The 18,574-nt window shown below is 38.7% G+C and overlaps 2 protein-coding genes across 3 annotated transcripts in view; one reads left to right on the top strand and one right to left on the bottom strand.

Moving 5' to 3' along the window:
- LOC139141355 (transcription elongation factor SPT5-like) overlaps positions 1–18,574 on the bottom strand; it is a 177,715-nt gene that overhangs the window by 61,948 nt on the left and 97,193 nt on the right. Inside the window, exons 1-3 of one of the 2 annotated variants that reach the window (XM_070710988.1) lie at positions 16,850–16,983; positions 6,994–7,078; positions 6,572–6,782 (exon numbers count right to left, since the gene is read on the bottom strand). In XM_070710988.1, the coding sequence (XP_070567089.1) occupies positions 6,572–6,782; positions 6,994–7,068 (286 nt within the window). In that variant the 5' untranslated portion in view covers positions 7,069–7,078; positions 16,850–16,983. Of the gene's footprint in view, positions 1–6,571; positions 6,783–6,993; positions 7,079–16,849; positions 16,984–18,574 lie in introns of those variants that run through there. The other variant, XM_070710989.1, reaches the window with a different exon arrangement.
- LOC139141354 (zinc finger CCCH domain-containing protein 4-like) overlaps positions 17,228–18,574 on the top strand; it is a 39,632-nt gene continuing 38,285 nt past the window's right edge. Inside the window, exon 1 of the mRNA XM_070710987.1 lies at positions 17,228–17,494. Coding sequence (XP_070567088.1) covers positions 17,409–17,494 — 86 coding nt within the window. The 5' untranslated portion in view covers positions 17,228–17,408. The remainder of the gene's footprint in view (positions 17,495–18,574) is intronic.

Genomic DNA, 18,574 nt, shown 5'->3' on the forward strand with positions numbered 1-18,574 from the left:
GAAACAAAGCCCTGGACATGATTGGACGCAGGGGTGTTAATATATGCATCCACCTGTTATTATAATGGACCTACGGCAATCAGTCCACCAACCGGCGCTGACATTCCTACCCGTCATGTAAATTGCCTGTCCGCACCATTTGATATGCTAATAATACTCATTTGCGATGCAAATCAATCGAGCACTTAGCATAACATAGTCAATGTCATTAGCATCTCAACTTGACATTCCGTCCAGCTGGGTACGTGGCATGCGCACCTGCCACCCAAGGACGTTGTCCCAAGCCCATGTTTAGTACGGGTGGGAAACCCGTATCTTTAACCTCATGTCCCTTCTAAGTACGCCTGCGCAGGGCGTATTGTCATCCAAGTCGGTGACAAGCCAACCCGACAGATTGCCCATTAAGCAGTAATGGACTGGCCGTCTCGTTCTTGTACGGCAACGAACAGTGCTTCAGCGGCTTGTTTAGGTCATAACCGTCGCCTGCCGAGCGGCTTACCCAACTAGGCGGTCAAAGATGAAGGATGCCAAAATTGTCAACGGCTGTCTCGGCCTCGTCCGTTGGGCAAACATGGCTCCTTCAAATAACGTGGCCAGCACGTCTACGTCATCAGCGGTGATGACGACCCGTCATTGACGCCCGAGTGCGTAAAACTCGGAATATACCGACAGGTACCTCTACCTGAGTCGGTCATACTACGGTATAAACCAAACACAGGTCTGCCAACTCCCGTTAGACTCGGCCGTTAGCCGAACTTCACAGGGACAACATAGGCGTAACAAGTCGGTGAACAACGGTTCACGCACCTAACCGCAGCCGCCAAGTCGGTGAACAATGGTATCAAATTTTGAGGCCATGTTCCTGAATGGCAAGGCTGAGGCGGTGTGTTTCGTTGCACGGCTTGAACGTCTAGAGCCAAGTGCAGCCGACAACGTCCGACATCTGAGTGGGTAGTCTTTTCGAGAAGGTAACAAGTCGGTTAAAAGCGGTGGTTACCCTTCACAAATGTCGCTCAAGTCCGTTCGGATCAGTTCCATGTCAGGGACTAATCAAGCCGAGTCCGTCAAATCCGTCCGCACTTCCCGTCAATCAGGACCAAGTCGTGATTTTCGTCTCGCACCATTGGCAAAAAATTGCACCGCCAGCTGAGGCGGTCTTAGGCGGTTGCCTTCGAGAAAGCCGAGTCCGTCAAATCCGTCCGCACTTCCCGTCAATCAGGACCAAGTCCGTGATTTTCGTCTCGCACCATTGGCAAAAAATTGCACCGCCAGCTGAGGCGGTCTTAGGCGGTTGCCTTACAGATTAGCGTTGCCGAGACGGTCAATTTCGGCCGCAATCTATGTAGTGCCTCAGAGCCAAGTTACCCCAAACTCCGCTAGAATACGTCAACGTGCTAACCTGCCAAGTACGCTACTCGTCCCCCCAAAAAAAACCAGTCCCCCACCGGGGTGGGGGACTGGCTGGGTAGCTTCCGCACCTTTCCCTGTCCTTGGACTCTCTGTGAACCCATTTCGAGAGCAAACGCCGTTCCTCGCCCAAAACCTGTCCTCGAACGACCCCTAGCGCGAGCAAGGGTTTGCTACACGTAGTTCCGTCGACTAGGCAGGAAAGGGGTACCAAAAAGGAGCCCGATTTCCACCGCCTTAGGAGGATAACGGCCGTGGCTGCTCAGCTTCTAGCTACACCGAATTTCAAGCGGATTTTCACCGACTTGGCAGGAAAAGGGTTAAAGATGAGTTCCATGGTGGTGAAAAACGTAAAACCAATGTGGACTGCCAGCCTAATTACAAAAGGTCATCAACAGCCCAGGATGCATCCACAGACCAAATAACGCGCTAAAAAGAGCAGCGGTTTGTGAGTTTTTGAAGTTGACGGACATACTGTACGTACTTACATACATACATACATAAATACATACACACATACATACAGATTTCACCGACTTAAGCTTTAATGATAACACAAGTCATCGTTGATGACACAGTCCCCACTTGTTAATGGGTACTTTGATTACAGGTCCTCAGAGAGGATAGAGTCCTCTTCATTAATTAGGTCTGTGATAAAAATACTTTGATACAGATGGCACTCAATGGCCAAGAATGAGTTCCATGGTGATGAAAACATAAAACAAATGTAGGCCACTATCCTAAAGGTCATTAAATGAGTCAACTAGGAATTCGTCAACAGGATGTTGCAAACATTTTTTCATACTATCCTAACACTAATAGATTATCACCGGTACCATATTTCATAGAGTTTAATGGAGTATTTACAACACTATGAGATCAACATCTGTATCAAGTTTCATCAAATTTGACGTAGTATTTGTGGATATATCAGATTATCACTCTAATTAGGAAAGTTCATTACATATGCAATGACAAATTAATTAAAATGACACTGATAAATGTCTTTTTCAATGTTAAAGCAATGTGAGCTTAACATCTGTACAAAGTTTCATGAAATTTGATGCAGTATTTCCTTACATATCAGCCTAATTATGAAACTTCAATAATTGACATGACATGATACTGCTACATGACGTGAAACAAATTGACGGGTATATGTATGAAATTGGTCAATGTCCTTGTACCAACTTTGAATGATCCTGGTGGAAATATGTCTGAGTTATGGAACTGTACATGAAATAATCGTAACAAAATCGCCCCCACGCAACGATATCTGATCTTACTGTTTAAAAAATACCGCAATTATACGGTGTCGCTCAAATTTGATCAGAATTGGTACATACCAAAGATCTACATTAAGTGTTGTTTCTATCTGTTAAGTGAAGGTAAATTCTACGTTGATGTTATGATAATGATTTCTGCACAGTACAACCAGAAAAACAACAAGAAATATTTAAACCAGACAAGTCATCGTTGATGACACAGTCCCCGCTTGTCCATTTTGTTATAATCTTTGGTGTCTAGGTAGCTGTGGTCTAGGTAGCTGTGGAATGACATTGATGCAACGGGTGCATCAGGCCTGACTTGCATAATAAAGTAATCTGAGGAACGTTCAATAAAATTGACCCATCTCTGCTGGTAATGACCATTGAAGGAACTTTTGATTACATCACACATAACGATGCCCTCACTGCCTCTAGTGTCATGATGGCACATACTATACACATGGTTTGGTGGAATTTTAGAAATGGTATGGGATCGGGTATGTTGTTGTAATCAGCCATTTCGGATCATATAATGAAACAAATTAATGTGCACAAGAATGCAGCCATATCACGTTTAAACAAAATCAGTCCATCGAAGGACAGTGACCTATGTTTATGTTTCAAAGACATAAAAAATACCGTCAAGGACAGTGTGCTCACATTCGGTTTGAATTGGTAAATTCAAGAAATATTTAAACCAGAAAAACAAGAATGACAAAAGCAAATAAGGTCTGCAACTTAGGTACTGGAGGTTATCTTTAGGAACATGCATATCAACTTCTATAGCAATGGGACAAGCAGATCCTACATACATAAGCAAATGTCAACAAAAAATTAGCCAGAGAAGCTTGACAAAAAGAAAAGGTGGGAGAGTGGGGAAAAAATAAAGAGTGGGAAAAAATGTACAAGGGATCTGGTAAAAAGTAACGCTACCTCATCAATCTTCTATCCCCTACCCCCTCCTGAATATCAAATGTTCCACCCCTTACATAAGACCAGCTGGCATGGCAGGAAATGTATTTACAACCTTGGGGATGTTTTAATTAATGCTATGAGTGCTATCATTCGAATGTAAACAGCACTTAAATCAGTTAGAGATAGTGAAATGCCTTCCACGGGGGGATTACGACATCTGGAATTATCCTGGATCCAAATTTCTCATCAGTTCTTGTGTGTCTTACATGCAAAAGTTGCAAAAATTGGTTAGCAATGAAAAACATAGGGCCAATGTCCCTGAAGCTACTATAGACATGGATACAAAATTAAGTATTTCCTGACTGTATGAAATTATCTCACTTAGGTCATCCTAGGGACTTGTAAACCAATGTCTGACCAGCAGTTTTGAAAGAACAAGCAACTCAACAGTTGACAGAGCTCTGCTGTGTTATGTAGAGAATAACCTTTTGTGACACATGTATTGATGAAGAAGGTAGATATCTTTGATTAACATTGTAAGTGAGTTCTGTTGAATAAGTTGAGACTGTAAATACTCAGAGAAAGCACACTGAAGATACAAATGTTTGAAACTTAAGAAGTTCAAGGTCATCAAAAGCATTATAAGGAATCTGTAACTTTCATTGCACTGTTTACACACATTGCATAATTGCTATAAATAGCACATGAGGAATCTTACAGCCCAGCTTTACCATAAAAACCCTATCACTTTGACCACTCTTTTAATTGACCACTCTATTTTTTTCCTCAAAACGTAATTTTATTTTATCCTTACCAAGTCAACCATAAATGGAAATTAGAACTTTCTCTATCTCTATCTCTATCTCTATTGACTATTTTGAGCAATTTCTTTTAGATAACATACAGGGCACAATAAATGACGGTTTAGAATATGTCAAAGTTGGGATTCAGGAAAGTTGCCTTTACATGTTTTAATCCTCCAAGATGGTAAGCATTTCACTATGAACTGTCAAAAAAAGTTAAACTTTCTGATAATTCTACACTAAAATTATTTTGGCTTTGATGATTTCCTAATTAATTCAATTATTTAAAATCATATTAATTATTTTTTTCTGGGTGAATTGATAGGGTTTTTACAGTACAAGAATTACATACAATGTAAGTCAAATTTTGACCAAAAATGACAAAAAATTCCTTAAAAATACATATTTGCATATTTCATCACAATTTGAACAAATCTAAGTTGGGTTACCCCTAGGGACCTGTATACCAAATAACAAAGCTGTCTGACCAGCGGTTATGAAGAAGAAGATTTTTTACCAAAAACACCTTTTTTGGCATTAATTTGCCTATTTTCAACAATATCAAAAAATTAAAAAAATTAGTTTCTCAAAATCATATTTTTCATCTACACAACAAATATCAAATCAGTAAGTACTGCGGTTCTCAAGATATTTGAGTGGACGGACGCCTCACAAACGGACATACATACATACATACATACATACAGACTGACGACGGACGCCGGACGGATACCCATCCCAATAGCTTCTATAGACTATAGTCTATAGTAGCTAAAAATTACCTCAGCTTTGTTTTCTGGATCAAATTTTACTACAAATTGATATTAAACATGACGAAATTATGTTCACAGCCTTCGAAACTGTCTCACAACAAATCCTTGGTTGGTGTAGGTCATTTAAGGTCACAAAAGAAAATTACCTAAAATATAAAAAACCCCCAACACTTTGAGCAGAAAATTTATCTCATAACATCCCTCGGGACTTTTGTACCAAATTACAAAGCTATCAGACAAGTAATTTTGAGAACAAGTTTTCTTGACCAAAAATAACAAAATTGTCTTAAAATACAAATTTGTATATTTAAGGACAATTTCCAATATCTAACTATTGTCATCTCTGGACATCTGTACACCAAATATAAAAGCTGTCTGTCCAGCGGTTTTAAAGAGAAAAGGTATTTTTAAGATTTTTTGACCAAAAATGACAAAAATTGCCCTAAAACAGTAATATTTCCAATTTTGTCGTAATTTCAACAATTAGAAGGGTAACACCCTTGCAAACATCCAATCCAAATTTGAGAGCAATTGGGCTAGCGGTTTCAGAGAAGAAATTTTACTTAAAATGAGAAAAGTAACCAAAAAATTCAGCAAAAATACAAAATTCAAGATATCTTTACGATATTCATTAAACTGATTTTGATCAACCTTAGGAACCTGTATACCAAATCTTAAAGCTATCAGATTAGTAATTTTTCAATAAACAAAAGTTTTGACCAAAAATCTGGAAAATTGCCCCAAAATTAAAATATTAAAATTTCAATTAAATTTGTATACACTTGACTGAGGTCATCCTGAGGAACATGTATACCAACTTTCAAAGCAATCAGATGAGTGGTTTCAGAGAAAAACATTTTTGACTAAAAACTGAAAAAATTACCCTAAAAAATAGAAACATGCAAATTTCATCCTAAATTTTTAACTCCTACTTTAGAATGCCTAAAGGAACCTGCACACCAAGTTTCAACCCTATCTAACCAACGGTTACAAAGTTTTAGCAATTTGCAGGGTTTTTCCTTTTTTCCCCTCATTTGCATATTTTTGGCACTGACATGTTCATTTGAACAAATTCACATCTCCACCCCTAGGTGAATATTTTATTTTAATAAATTGGTATTCACTTTGAGTGCGTTTCATGAGGAAATTGTTCACTGGTAGTTTGTTTGAACGCGTACAAAATGCACATTGAGAAATAAAAAAAAATTTAAAAAAAAAAAAAATTTCCCTACCTACCTACACTGTACCCTATTTTTGAAAACCATGTAATCGGAACAGCACAATTTTTTTTGGCCTAAGCTAGGAGACAAGTCACAGTTAGTACCCTGTATTTCTTGGCAGTTTCTTACATGCTTATGTAATTGTTTTTTAATAATTTCCTACATGTAATTAGTAGATTTCTTACCAGCTTCTTCCAAGATAAATCCACCAAATCTGCTTTTCTTTCTTGGATGTGACTCATTTTCTTCTTCTTCTTCTGAGTCATACTCCTCTTCTTCATCCAAAAGATCTTCCTCTTCATCATCTTGGTTGCCACGACTACCAACATTGCTTCCTGCATCACTGTTAGCATCTTGATTGGCTGCGTCACTTTCATTACCACTGTTTTCAGCTTCCTATCAATCACAAGTTCACATCAGACATGTTATACAGTGAATGTCACCGACATTGGCCATGTCTACACAAGTGATTTTACAACTTCTGCCCCCTTTTGTGCATGTGATGTTCTGACACTTGTTGCCCTTTAAAGTTCAGTCTATCTGTATACTCTATAAGCATAAGGGCAGTGTGCTCACTATGTGTTTCACTTAATTTACAAATACTTACTTCAGCTTCACTGTTCTCATTGAAACTGTGTTCACTTTCAACATCTGAGAAAGCACTGCCCTCGCTGTCTGACATCTTGAATTACCTTAAGAAAATCAAAAATAGTGTCAATGACACTGTGCTCCCATTTTACAGAAATACTAAGTACAAGTACACACATGACATTGCATTCTTACAAGTTGATTACCAAGAAAATTCCATTGTAAGTCCAAATTAATCTTATACCCTACAGTACACAACGAAACTTGCGTTCAGACTCGGCGGGTTTTTGACGGCGATTAGACGCGTTCAAGACGCGTCCGAGACGCGTCTAAAACACGACCCTTCCAGCTCATTATCTCACAATGGAAAGAAGGTCATGAGTGGCCTTTGTTATGTAAATACAATATTCCACTACGTTGCGTTTTTGTCACGTTCTAGACGCTCCAATTCCTTTCGTCTACTATGATAAAATGTTGTCTAATCTAGCAACTTTTTGCCTAGTCGATGTTTTATAGTGCAAACATTTGGAGAAAAGACCGATTGATTATATGTTGTTGCTCCAAAACCACCCAGCTAAACTCATTGCATTACCGATATCGAGTTGACCATGCGTTGTTCTCTATGCATGTCCATGAGAAAGTCATTATCGAATGGCCTGGACCGATGCCACGAAGTAATTGATAGTACATGAAATCAAAATCTTTCCTTCTGAAATATTTTGAATATCGAAATACCGAAAGTACTGGTAGTAAATGTATGTACAGTCGTGGTATGTTGACAAAATGAACAGAAACACTGTTCATTCATGTGTCTGCGAGCTTTTTATTACACTGTATGCATATATATTATTGCCTGATTATTGTATTAAGTACTGTTTAACCCTTGCGTCCATTTTACACAGGCATAGGATTAAAAAACACCAAGAAACAACAGCCCGCATAGGAAATAAAATTTATTACGAAAACCCAGATCTTGTATTTTTCGTCTTTTCCTTTTTTCCATAATCGTTGCGAAGTTGCGTTACGCGTTAGATGAAAGCCACGCAATAAAACAAGAGTGATTAGTTGATGAGTACATTGTTACGAAAAATCATGTCTACGCAGTTGTAATTTGTTACTCGTTCGCGGCATAATTGTCGAGCAGGTGATAGTCAAGGGGCTGAGTCGATACTAAATACGGTCTCACATTTATTCCGCACCGTTTGGAGAGGTAGCACGTATCAGTTATTGTTAAAAACGTAACGATTTAATTCCCATTTGAGTAAAATAACTCGACAGTTGTAAATGGAATTCATGTTCGAAACCAATCAAAATTTACCTCTGCTCTGGCGGAAATCAACCATACAGTTTGTAGGCAGCAGCTTTCCTGCTATTTCGATGAGCATGTCATGTCCGCAAACGACATTTTACGTCTTCATTGTCATTATCCTTGTCACTGTCAGCAAACGTAACCCAAGTGCAGCAAAGACACTGTCGTAATTTTACTGGTAATGTGCAGTATTGTACATGCTGTTACCATGGAGGTAGCAGAGATAGCTACCTCCATGCTGTTACGCAACTGGATTGATTGGGAGAACAAATGTTCATGTACTTTTATAAGTGCACATTCATGAGCTGCCATGGACATTCATTGATAAATACGAATATTTCTTGAACTCTCTTTGTTGACGCGTACATCATATTTGTCTTGTTTTCAATTCCCGAAACGAATACACAACTTGTATATACAATGTAACAATGCACACAACGACGCAATCGTACATTCTTCAGGGGCGCAGATATATAGTCTTAGATTTATTTCTGGAGTTTCATTGCACATCGTATCGACATGACTTTCTCACACCATGGAATTTCTTTACTTGAGTTTGAACTAACATTGACAACCGGTCCCTTCAAGAACTCATGGAAAGAGACGCGACGGTGCTTCGTAATATAATAGAGGTGTACCTCGATTATAATATTAAAACTTCTGTCGTATCTCGTCATCTTCCCCGGTCGGATACAAAGCCACCTTATGGCAGCACGATCATAATCATACACCGAAGCCTAGAATTGTATTTTACACAGCGGCGTCTTGCGTAGCGGCATAGAAATACCGGTAGACACAAGCTATACTTCTACTTGTAAAAGCATGGCAGCCATGTTTACTTCGAAATGCCCGATCTGACAGGTTGCGCAGTTGATGACGGTATCGATACTTCCGCGATTTATTGTTCATTTTCGGAATTGGATTTTCAACTTAATGACATGTCAGATATGAAATTTAATTATTTAGCTCTTTGTTCCACACAGAGAATGAATTTCCAGCGTTTTAGTGACCAGTTCAGTCCCACTGTGTACTACTTCGCTGAACACAGTGCATGCCTGAGCGCTCAGATAATTTTGAAAACGGACACTGGACAGACAAACTTGGCCTTCGAGCCTCGGTAAGATAGTGGGCCAATTCGGCTACCTCGGAACATAAGTCAGATCTTTTCTCACTGACAAACAAAACGGAATTAAGCAAAATCAGTTAGCCAATGAAATCACTTGCATTTTTCTACAACATTATTACCGTTGACTTACGATACAGACCCATATAACCACAAACTAGCGTACCATCACGTTAAACTATTTAGCCTACATAGGAGCAAAGTCGTACGTGAAAAAAGTAAAGGACAAAATACAATTTGCAGGTTTTCAAAACAAATTTTATTGAGATGTAAGTTCTCATTTCCTTGTCGCTAGCGCTCCCGTTGAAGACCTGTGTAGAAAGGACACGTGGTTTAAAATGTAATAAATTGACGGGGCAACATTCATTTGGATTTATTGGGTGCTCACTGTTCTTGTTTTGTTTTTTTAACCAAAATTCGTAATTTTTCAAACAGAACATAAAACCCCTGGAGAGCACTGTCTGTCACTGGTACTTTTCTTTTATTTGTTTTTGTAATTTTATTACATTTGACCTGCGAGGTATAATTATCTCAGAACGGGTTAGTTTTACCCGGGAACACAACTTTTTTAAGTTACCTGTCCTGGTAGTTGGTTGCAATGTCCACGAATTTCGAACACTGGCTTTTGTAAATTTTCAAAGCTAGTAAAATATCCGTGACAGACTCGATGAGGGTGCCTCCATGTGAACGTCCTTGAACCCATGACCGCAACCGTCGATTTATATGCGTTCACTATAATCGTACGTATTTGCGTGTAGCGTTGGATGGGCGATACCATTTTCACGAAGTGGTAAAAAGCATGAGTATGCAAAATGTCGTTGCCCAGTCACAAAGAAATTCAACCACAAATCGCAGTGAAAATGCAATTCATAGGATTTTGATCAGTTATAAACTAAAACTTGGAAAGACCAGACCTTGTCCATATTATTTCATTCTTTAATTATTATTGTGAGATAAAGTGAACGTCCCTCCTGAAAGATAGTCAAGGCCGGATGTTTCGTAACAAGTCTGTGAACGTGAATTGTTCACTTGTAACATGTCAGCGGTGTGGACTCGGCGACCCGGCCGTACCAGGCTCTGAAACAATTCTGAAAAGACTACGCAAGACAGAGACTGTAGAATTTTGTCTTTTGTCCGTTCATATTCCTTGTTCACTGGCATTTGGCAAAACGAATGTCCCACGTATATTTCTAAGTGACCACACGATGTTTTTATAAACGTGCTGTAGGCTATAGCTTCATGTGTACTTTGTCAAATCGCAATATCTCCATTCTTGCGAGCCAGAGCAAATCTCCGCTCCGCTGACCTACGCAAAAACGGGTAGCGCTGAGCTATCGCCGTAAAGAGGCACGTGGATTACGACGATGAATATCCCCAGCTATTTATCGAAACAGTTGTAGAAATGCTACGTTAGACAAGGACAGAGAGGTGTAAAAGTCATGTCTTTATTGATCTCTATACATGTACCTATCCCGTTCCTCTGTAACTGCTGCTGTATGAGTGGAAATTACGCTGGCTGGGGCGTTGACATTGCATGTGTTTGAGGATACAGTATATCCCATGATGTGTTTCAAATTCTGGCATAGCAAAATGTTTGTTTACCACTTCCGTGAAATGCCCATCTAATTTCCTGGCAGCACAAAAAAATAACCCATTGTTTTCTGATGTCCGTAGGGACTTTGGCATGTGAATTAGCAAAGTGATGACTACAAATTTCAGCAACGTCTATACGAGGGACACTGTGTCCCCAAGGCAACGCAACTCTACGTTGGCCGTAAAACTTGATAGGGTTTCGGGCAAAGGGTCAATCCAAATTGAGACAATTTAGAGATACCAAATGAAATTGACAAGTTGATGAATATTTTCTTGACTGCGTCAAAAAAACGGTAACTCTCACTTGAAAAAATTCTGGTGCAACCATAGACCCTCGAGAAAAACTCGAGGGTCTATGGTGCAACTTACTGGCATGCTTTAGACAAGTTAGCGGTGCGTTTTTTTGCATGACCTCTGGTGCATACAATTTACATATATGAATAACAGTCGCGTTTTGGACGCGTCCTAGACGCGTCTGAAACGCGTCTCAGACTGAGTATTGTCGTGAAAAGTCACGTCGGAAACGCGTCTTTCTGAACGGAAGTTTCGCTGCGTACTGTAGCAATATGAAATGCTCCATCTCATAATGACTTTTTACACATCTGACAGAACACAACCCTAGGATCAAGACTATCATGTTTTAAAGCAATCCAACAAATACTTCGGGAGAAAATGCTAGGTTAGGCTATATAGTCATTTATTTTATTTACTAAGATCAGTCAGAGCATGAAGAAAAGGAGAGGAACTGATAGAGAAAACTGAGAAAAACTCAATAATAAGCTTATTAATAGTGTGTTGGCCGCCTGTGACTTGGCTGATGGGGAAGTGATGCTGTCTGGCAGGAAAAGGGTTAATATTGGGAAATTCTTGGTCATTAATTTTAGCTGTCAATGTTGCCGTTGTTTTTATGTTTGCATATAGGCCATGGACAGCAGTGATTTGGAAGGCTGCGCGCCCTGCGCCATTATCATATTGAACTCAAAAATGGTGCATCGACTGTGCCTTGTCAGACCTGTCCTTGGATGACCCAGAGAGTGCACGTGGGGTAGCTACATGTAGTGCCACGGCCTTGATGGGATACAGGGTACAGAAAAAAGGCCTGAAATCCACTGACTTGGCAGAGTAACGGCAACCAATGCACATCTTCTGGTTACACCAAATATCAACCCGATTTTGACTGACTTGGCAGGAAAAGGTTTCCTTGGAAGAAGCACATCCAATAAAACTTTTGGAAGGGTTTAGAATTAGGGTTAGGGTCAGTTTTAGGGTTAGCAAAAGTGTTGTATATCCTACTTATGAAAAAAAATTGGGGGTGGTGGGCCTCAAGGAAGTCTTTCCATATGCCGGAGGGGGGGGGGGGGGTGCGTTTGGATGATAAATTTAAAGTGACATAATTACCGATTGTACTATGCTGATACAGAAATGTGGCTTAGTTGGATTTTTCGCAAGTCATAACTTTCATTTAGGCGGGGGGAGAAGTTTCTCTACTGTCTATGGCTAAAGCTTCCCGCATTTTTAAATCAACGGCCCCGAAGGACGGAGAGGTTTGTAGGTTGTGATATACGCAAGTTAGTACAGCAGTAAATTCATATTGGGAACAGAAATGGAAGGAGCAGATGAGTGATAAGTCATCTTTAAACCCTTTTCCTGCCAAGTCCATATTTCACCACCAGGTCAAGATGGTTAAAATTAATGAAATACAACGTATTCCATATGATGTATTTTAACATAATACTGTACATTTGAAGGCTGTTGAAAACATAATACTGTAAAGTTGATTTTTTTTTGGACAAAAGATGCTATAACATACCAAGCCAAGTGGGTTAAAATACGTCATGTTTTGGCTCAATACCGCTTTTTACTGACTTGGCTGATGGGGAAGTGATACAGTTATTACTGTCTGGCAGGAAAAGGGTTAAAATTCATTAATCCACAGACAATCAAGATTGGGAAGCCACATCATATATGGACATCCAGGGCTCGAAATACTTTTTTTCAACCACCTGTCCACTGGACAAGTCAAAATAAAAAGTACCTGTCCCAGTGAGAAAAGTACCTGTCCAAAATGGCATAATTTATTCTAAGAAACTATACTAGTTTCAATTCAATTCAACAAACTCATGCCTGTATCATATGCAAACTGGCGTAACAGCGGTGTTGAGATAGCTTTGAGAATCTCCCAATCTAAGAGATTTGAGACGTGACCTTAGATAAATCAATATGGCTGCCTCCTGTAAACAGTGATTAGATATTATCGAATTTTCTTTTACTTTTTTCTGACAGGTAAATATCCAAATAATGATTTTCAAAATTGTAACAGGTATATACTGTAACAGCGTTTCTGTTAACACAAAATCCTGCGTATTTTACGCAAAATAGTCTGAAATACGCAAAAAAAATCATGACTGCGTAAACTAATACGCATTGAGAAATGCCGCCCCTTGACACGGACGTACTTGGCCCGCACTACATTGCCTCAACGTGGTTCAATGCAGGACAAAAATAGAACATATGCACCTGCTTGCAAGTGACATTTATCATGATATTGCAACATTTTAGACTTTAGCGGACCGAAACTCTTTATGAAACATTGTATTTCATCATCACAAAGCATCATGTCAATCAGTTCTGTACAGACAATGACACTACAGATGCAAAAAATTCGAGAATCCATCGAGTCTACGTTGTTGGTAACACAATACAGTTAATCATGGTCATTAGGTCGCATGTTATTTGGAAAGTGTTTACGGATGACGATTTACACTCTGTAGGGTTGCATCTTGAGAGGTCCCGCTGGACTTTGATCAGTATCTGCTTTTTGTTGGCCCTTTGAAAACATTAATTTCATTGTCAGAAAGTATTTTCTTTGAACATGAAGTCATTAGGCTGCTCAACGATCATATACGAGACATGCATCACGGCATTGCATGTGTTCAGCTACTATGAAGCCCCCAACGTTATTGTGTTTTGTTAATAACAGAGCATGCGCATTACAGGAAACCCCCCAAGTTCGACAGAAAAGAATGCCCAACTCACTTCAGATACCGATTCCCACCGACACCGTACGTGTTGTTGATACATTTTACGCAAATAAAAACCAAGTTGCATAAAATCGTACGCAAGTTTTGAAATTGTAACGGAAACGCTGGTATATAAATTTAAACTTATGAATATTTGCTGTAGTCAATAGGTTGAAATACTGGTTGCAGGCTGAAAAAACCTACCTGTCCACTTGGACAAGTACTTTTCAAAACTACTTGTCCCAGGCCAAATTTCACTTGTCCGGGACAGGCAGACAGGTATTATTTCGAGCCCTGACATCAGTATGTCATAATTCACAAGATATTCAACGGGCAACTATCAAAGCTAGACTTCTAACTGGAACATACATACTTAGAACAAATCAAGCTATTTTTAATCAATTTGAAATTGACCCTACGTGCAAACTATGTGGAGTTGAACCAGAAAACAGAGAACACTTCATTGCTAAATGCGCAAACTTTAATACAACCATTACGGATTACATATTCTAGACAATTACAAGACATTCTAACTGAAGACATCTGGAATAGAATTGCCCATAACCCGGAACTGTTTACTCAATTAACCCTTGACTCATCTGCACTTATCTCAGGTGACCGTTTGGACATTATCAACAGGATTGAACTTGCGAGCAGAGAGTACGTCTTTAAATTACATAATAGGAGATCAAAATTACTGAGTGGATCAGAGGCTTGAGGGCTGCCTCAAATCCAAAGTTTTACAGTATTTGTACCAATGATTTTGACGATGAGATACAGCTGGATATTGATACACTACCTAATTAGGTTTGTCAGTTTGCTCTCCAATTTACCCTTTTAGTGGTCAACTTTTACAACTTTGCGCCAACATCAGACAGACTAAAACAGCAGGTGACGCAGCAAGATGTCTGTAAACTAATTTACTATGTAGTATGTTTATATCTTTACAGCAGCTATCAGTTTCAATGGTGACACACACAGAGACTGGTTGCCAAGTTTTACAAGCAGTTCAAATTCACGGAGAGGTGGTAACAGAAAGATGTTACTGCAAATTTAGACTCTGAGGACAGTGTTCTTTGTAGTTGAATATCAATAAAGTTCATGACTTCAAAAATAATAGAGTGATGTGTAAAATGAACAAACTGTACTTTGGTTATCGACAAATGAATTACACTTGTCTGAGTTTTTTTAGACTAGAAAGTTGCTGACCCAAAGCCCTTGGGTTGTTAGTTTTATTTTATTTTTTTATCAGATTTATCTAATATAAATATTATTTCCTTGATAAAATATTCAATGGAAAACAAAAGAATGACAAACTGTTAATGGGCTGTTGACACATTTGCTAATGCGAGAACCAGGGATTGAGAAGGGTGCCTTTAAATGAAAACGTCGGATCAACTAGAAATGAGAAACACTCTTACAATGTTGCAAGGTTTTTATTGCTACAATCTTGTCAATATAGAAAACTGTTGTCTGAGTTTTTTTAGGCTAGAAAGTTGCTGACACAAAGACCTTGGGTTGTTAGTTTTAGATTTTTTTGTGTTTAATAAAAACGTAGGATCAACTAGAAATGATAAACACTCTTACAATGTTGCAATGTTTTTATCGCTTGTCGATACAATCTTGTCAATATAGAAAACAAAAGACGTTCACGAAATAGCCTGAAACCCCCAAGTTCACTTCGTACTGAAGTAGGCCCCGATGTCAGCTCATTGAGAAATGTGGTGTCATTCATTTGTTGATAACCAAAGTAAAGTTTGTTCATTTTACACACCACTCTTTTATTTTTGAAGTCATGAACTTTATTGATATTCAACTACAAAGAACACTGTCCTCCGAGTCTAAATTTGCAGTAACATCGTTCTTTTACCACCTCTCTGTGAATTTGAACTGCTTGTAAAACTTGGCAACCAGTCTCTGTGTGTGTCACCATTGAAACTGATAGCTGCTGTAAAGATATAAACATACTACATAGTAAATTAGTTTACAGACATCTTGCTGCGTCACCTGCTGTTTTAGTCTGTCTGATGTTGGCGCAAAGTTGTAAAAGTTGACCACTAAAAGGGTAAATTGGAGAGCAAACTGACAAACCTAATTAGGTAGTGTATCAATATCCAGCTGTATCTCATCGTCAAAATCATTGGTACAAATACTGTAACAAGTTCGTTTTTTTGTTGTTTTTATGTTGTGATGTGACTTGTCTATCTTTAAGTGCAAGATTACTGGAGTTACCAGGTGCTGCGGAAAATCAACGCAGGGATTTACGAAGATACAATACAACATAATCATTCTTTGTTTATTGTGGTTCGCCTGTGGTCCAGTCTATGATTAGGGCTCACTCAACATCAGGGTTTGAGGCTCATAGCTACACCGTCAATTTTATGGGTTCAGTATGTGGTGCTTGTGTGATCTTAACACTGACCGAAGACCTAATATCGCATGTTTATATAAAATTTCAATGTGGTCCACTACGTACTTCCGGAAATTTATTCAAGGGCAATGTGCATGCAGACTTTTGTGGAATACTTAGGGATTCTTATCAAAGATTAGTTACAAAACGTTCGTTCGAAATATAGAAATCATATCAATTATATGTAATGTTCCACATCACAGACGAACACACCAGTCAACAGGAAGTTATACAGTACAGTGACTATCACTCAGTGTACGGTCGGTCTCCACTCCACACTCGTTTTGCCTTCTTCAGGCCCCACCATTTCCAGCGTTTCATTAAGGTTTAGCGCATTGATTGTTGTATTTGCGAGAACTTATGACGAAATTTTATAAAATTCTAAAGCGAATAAAAAAAAAAGAAAAATGATGACCTTACCCTTCTCAGCACTGAGAAACTGTTGCGATACGTGAACCACACGCACATACGTACGCGTCCGTGCTAATACAGAGACCAACGATTCTACAGCAGTACAATACAGATGCCCTTGATTGCCTTAACTACGGTGGCTTCAGTGTGCCTTCCAAGAAAGGTGGTCGGAGATGTCATATCATCGCACTTTGTAGTTAATGGTCAACAAGAGCGCTATTTGCCACAGTTTTGTAACACATTCGGAATATCTATTTTTCATATATTTGCGTTGTTGTCATTTTCCAACTCATAATTTAATGGTAGTAGGAAGGCTCGCCTAGGAAAATCCTTTTTGGACACCGTATATGGTGACATCATCAATGCGCAGTCGCAAACACCGTTTTCGTCAGTCGCCATATTAGATACCAGGCGAAAGGATGTGACAAAAACTGCGTGGAAAATTGCCAGATTTCTTCGCGTGAAAAGGAGCAAGAAAGCAGCATAAACACTACAAGTATACACCTTATGAGCTCTAGAACACACCAGTACCGTTAGTACATGCGGTCACAACTTTAAACTAGGCGAAATGGCTCTTGAAAGCCTGTTTGAAATCCCCCCACCCTTAGTGAACGGTGATGAAAAGAAAGAAACAGAACAGGTCGAGAATGAAAGGTCAAGTAACGCTTTGTGGATTTAATACCAATATTTTCAGTCTTACAGCGGATTTTTGTTGTCTCCCGATAGGCAAACTGTGCTTTAAGGGGGAATTTCCAGGAAAAATGGTTATTGCGGGTAAGCTTGCATAAATTATGCTAATCTTAAGCATAATTTATGTAAATTGGGAATGGATGGTAAGCTGCTGCAGTATCAGCTGATGTCACGTACTGAACGGTTACATTGTTGTTGACCTGTGGGCACATAGATCACTGTTGAAGGGAACTACAACATTCTCTACAATAGTTTGTGTCACTCTTCTGTGTAATAATTCTGACAAACCAGAAGTTCGGAATAATGTAAGAGCTTGTCAAACTTGACTTGTGCCAGTGAGTCAAGCTTTTAAGAATTTTGGAAGATCTTTCCAAAAGTTATGTGTCAGTGGGTGTTCTCACTGATTATTCAATCATGTATCTCTTACCACTTTGGTTTATGCTATAATGTTCAATGTATCAGTTTGGACATGCCAAAACTGTCAAACCATATAACTAACTAAGAGGTATATATATATATATATATATATATATATATATATATATATATATATATAGTATATATATATATATATATATATATATATATATATATATATATATATATATATATATATATATATATATATATATATGTAGAGACAATCAGATGTAGTGGGATTTTTCTCATTAGTTTCTATGATACATTTGCTTTCTACACAACACTTGGGAACCTGTCGTATGACAAAACCATTTCAAGTTCTATGTGACATCCACTGATCTGGTTGTGATTGTTCCGTTTACAACCAGATCAGTACACGTGTGTAAATATATTCATCTGCTATTACTAAGCCATGCTATGCTGTAGATATACACACACACACACACACACACACACATATATATATATATATATATATATATATATATATATATATAATAAACTTTTTTCCCAAGTAGTCCACTTGGGTTACTATTTTCTGAAGTTGGTAGCCCAATTACAATGGCTGGCAGCCCATGCATACTGAGAATCTAGGAACTTGTAGTTGTCACTCTACAAGCTGTA

This window comes from Ptychodera flava, chromosome 9 (genome assembly GCF_041260155.1).
Source record: "Ptychodera flava strain L36383 chromosome 9, AS_Pfla_20210202, whole genome shotgun sequence".
In the NCBI taxonomy this organism is placed as follows: domain Eukaryota; kingdom Metazoa; phylum Hemichordata; class Enteropneusta; family Ptychoderidae; genus Ptychodera; species Ptychodera flava.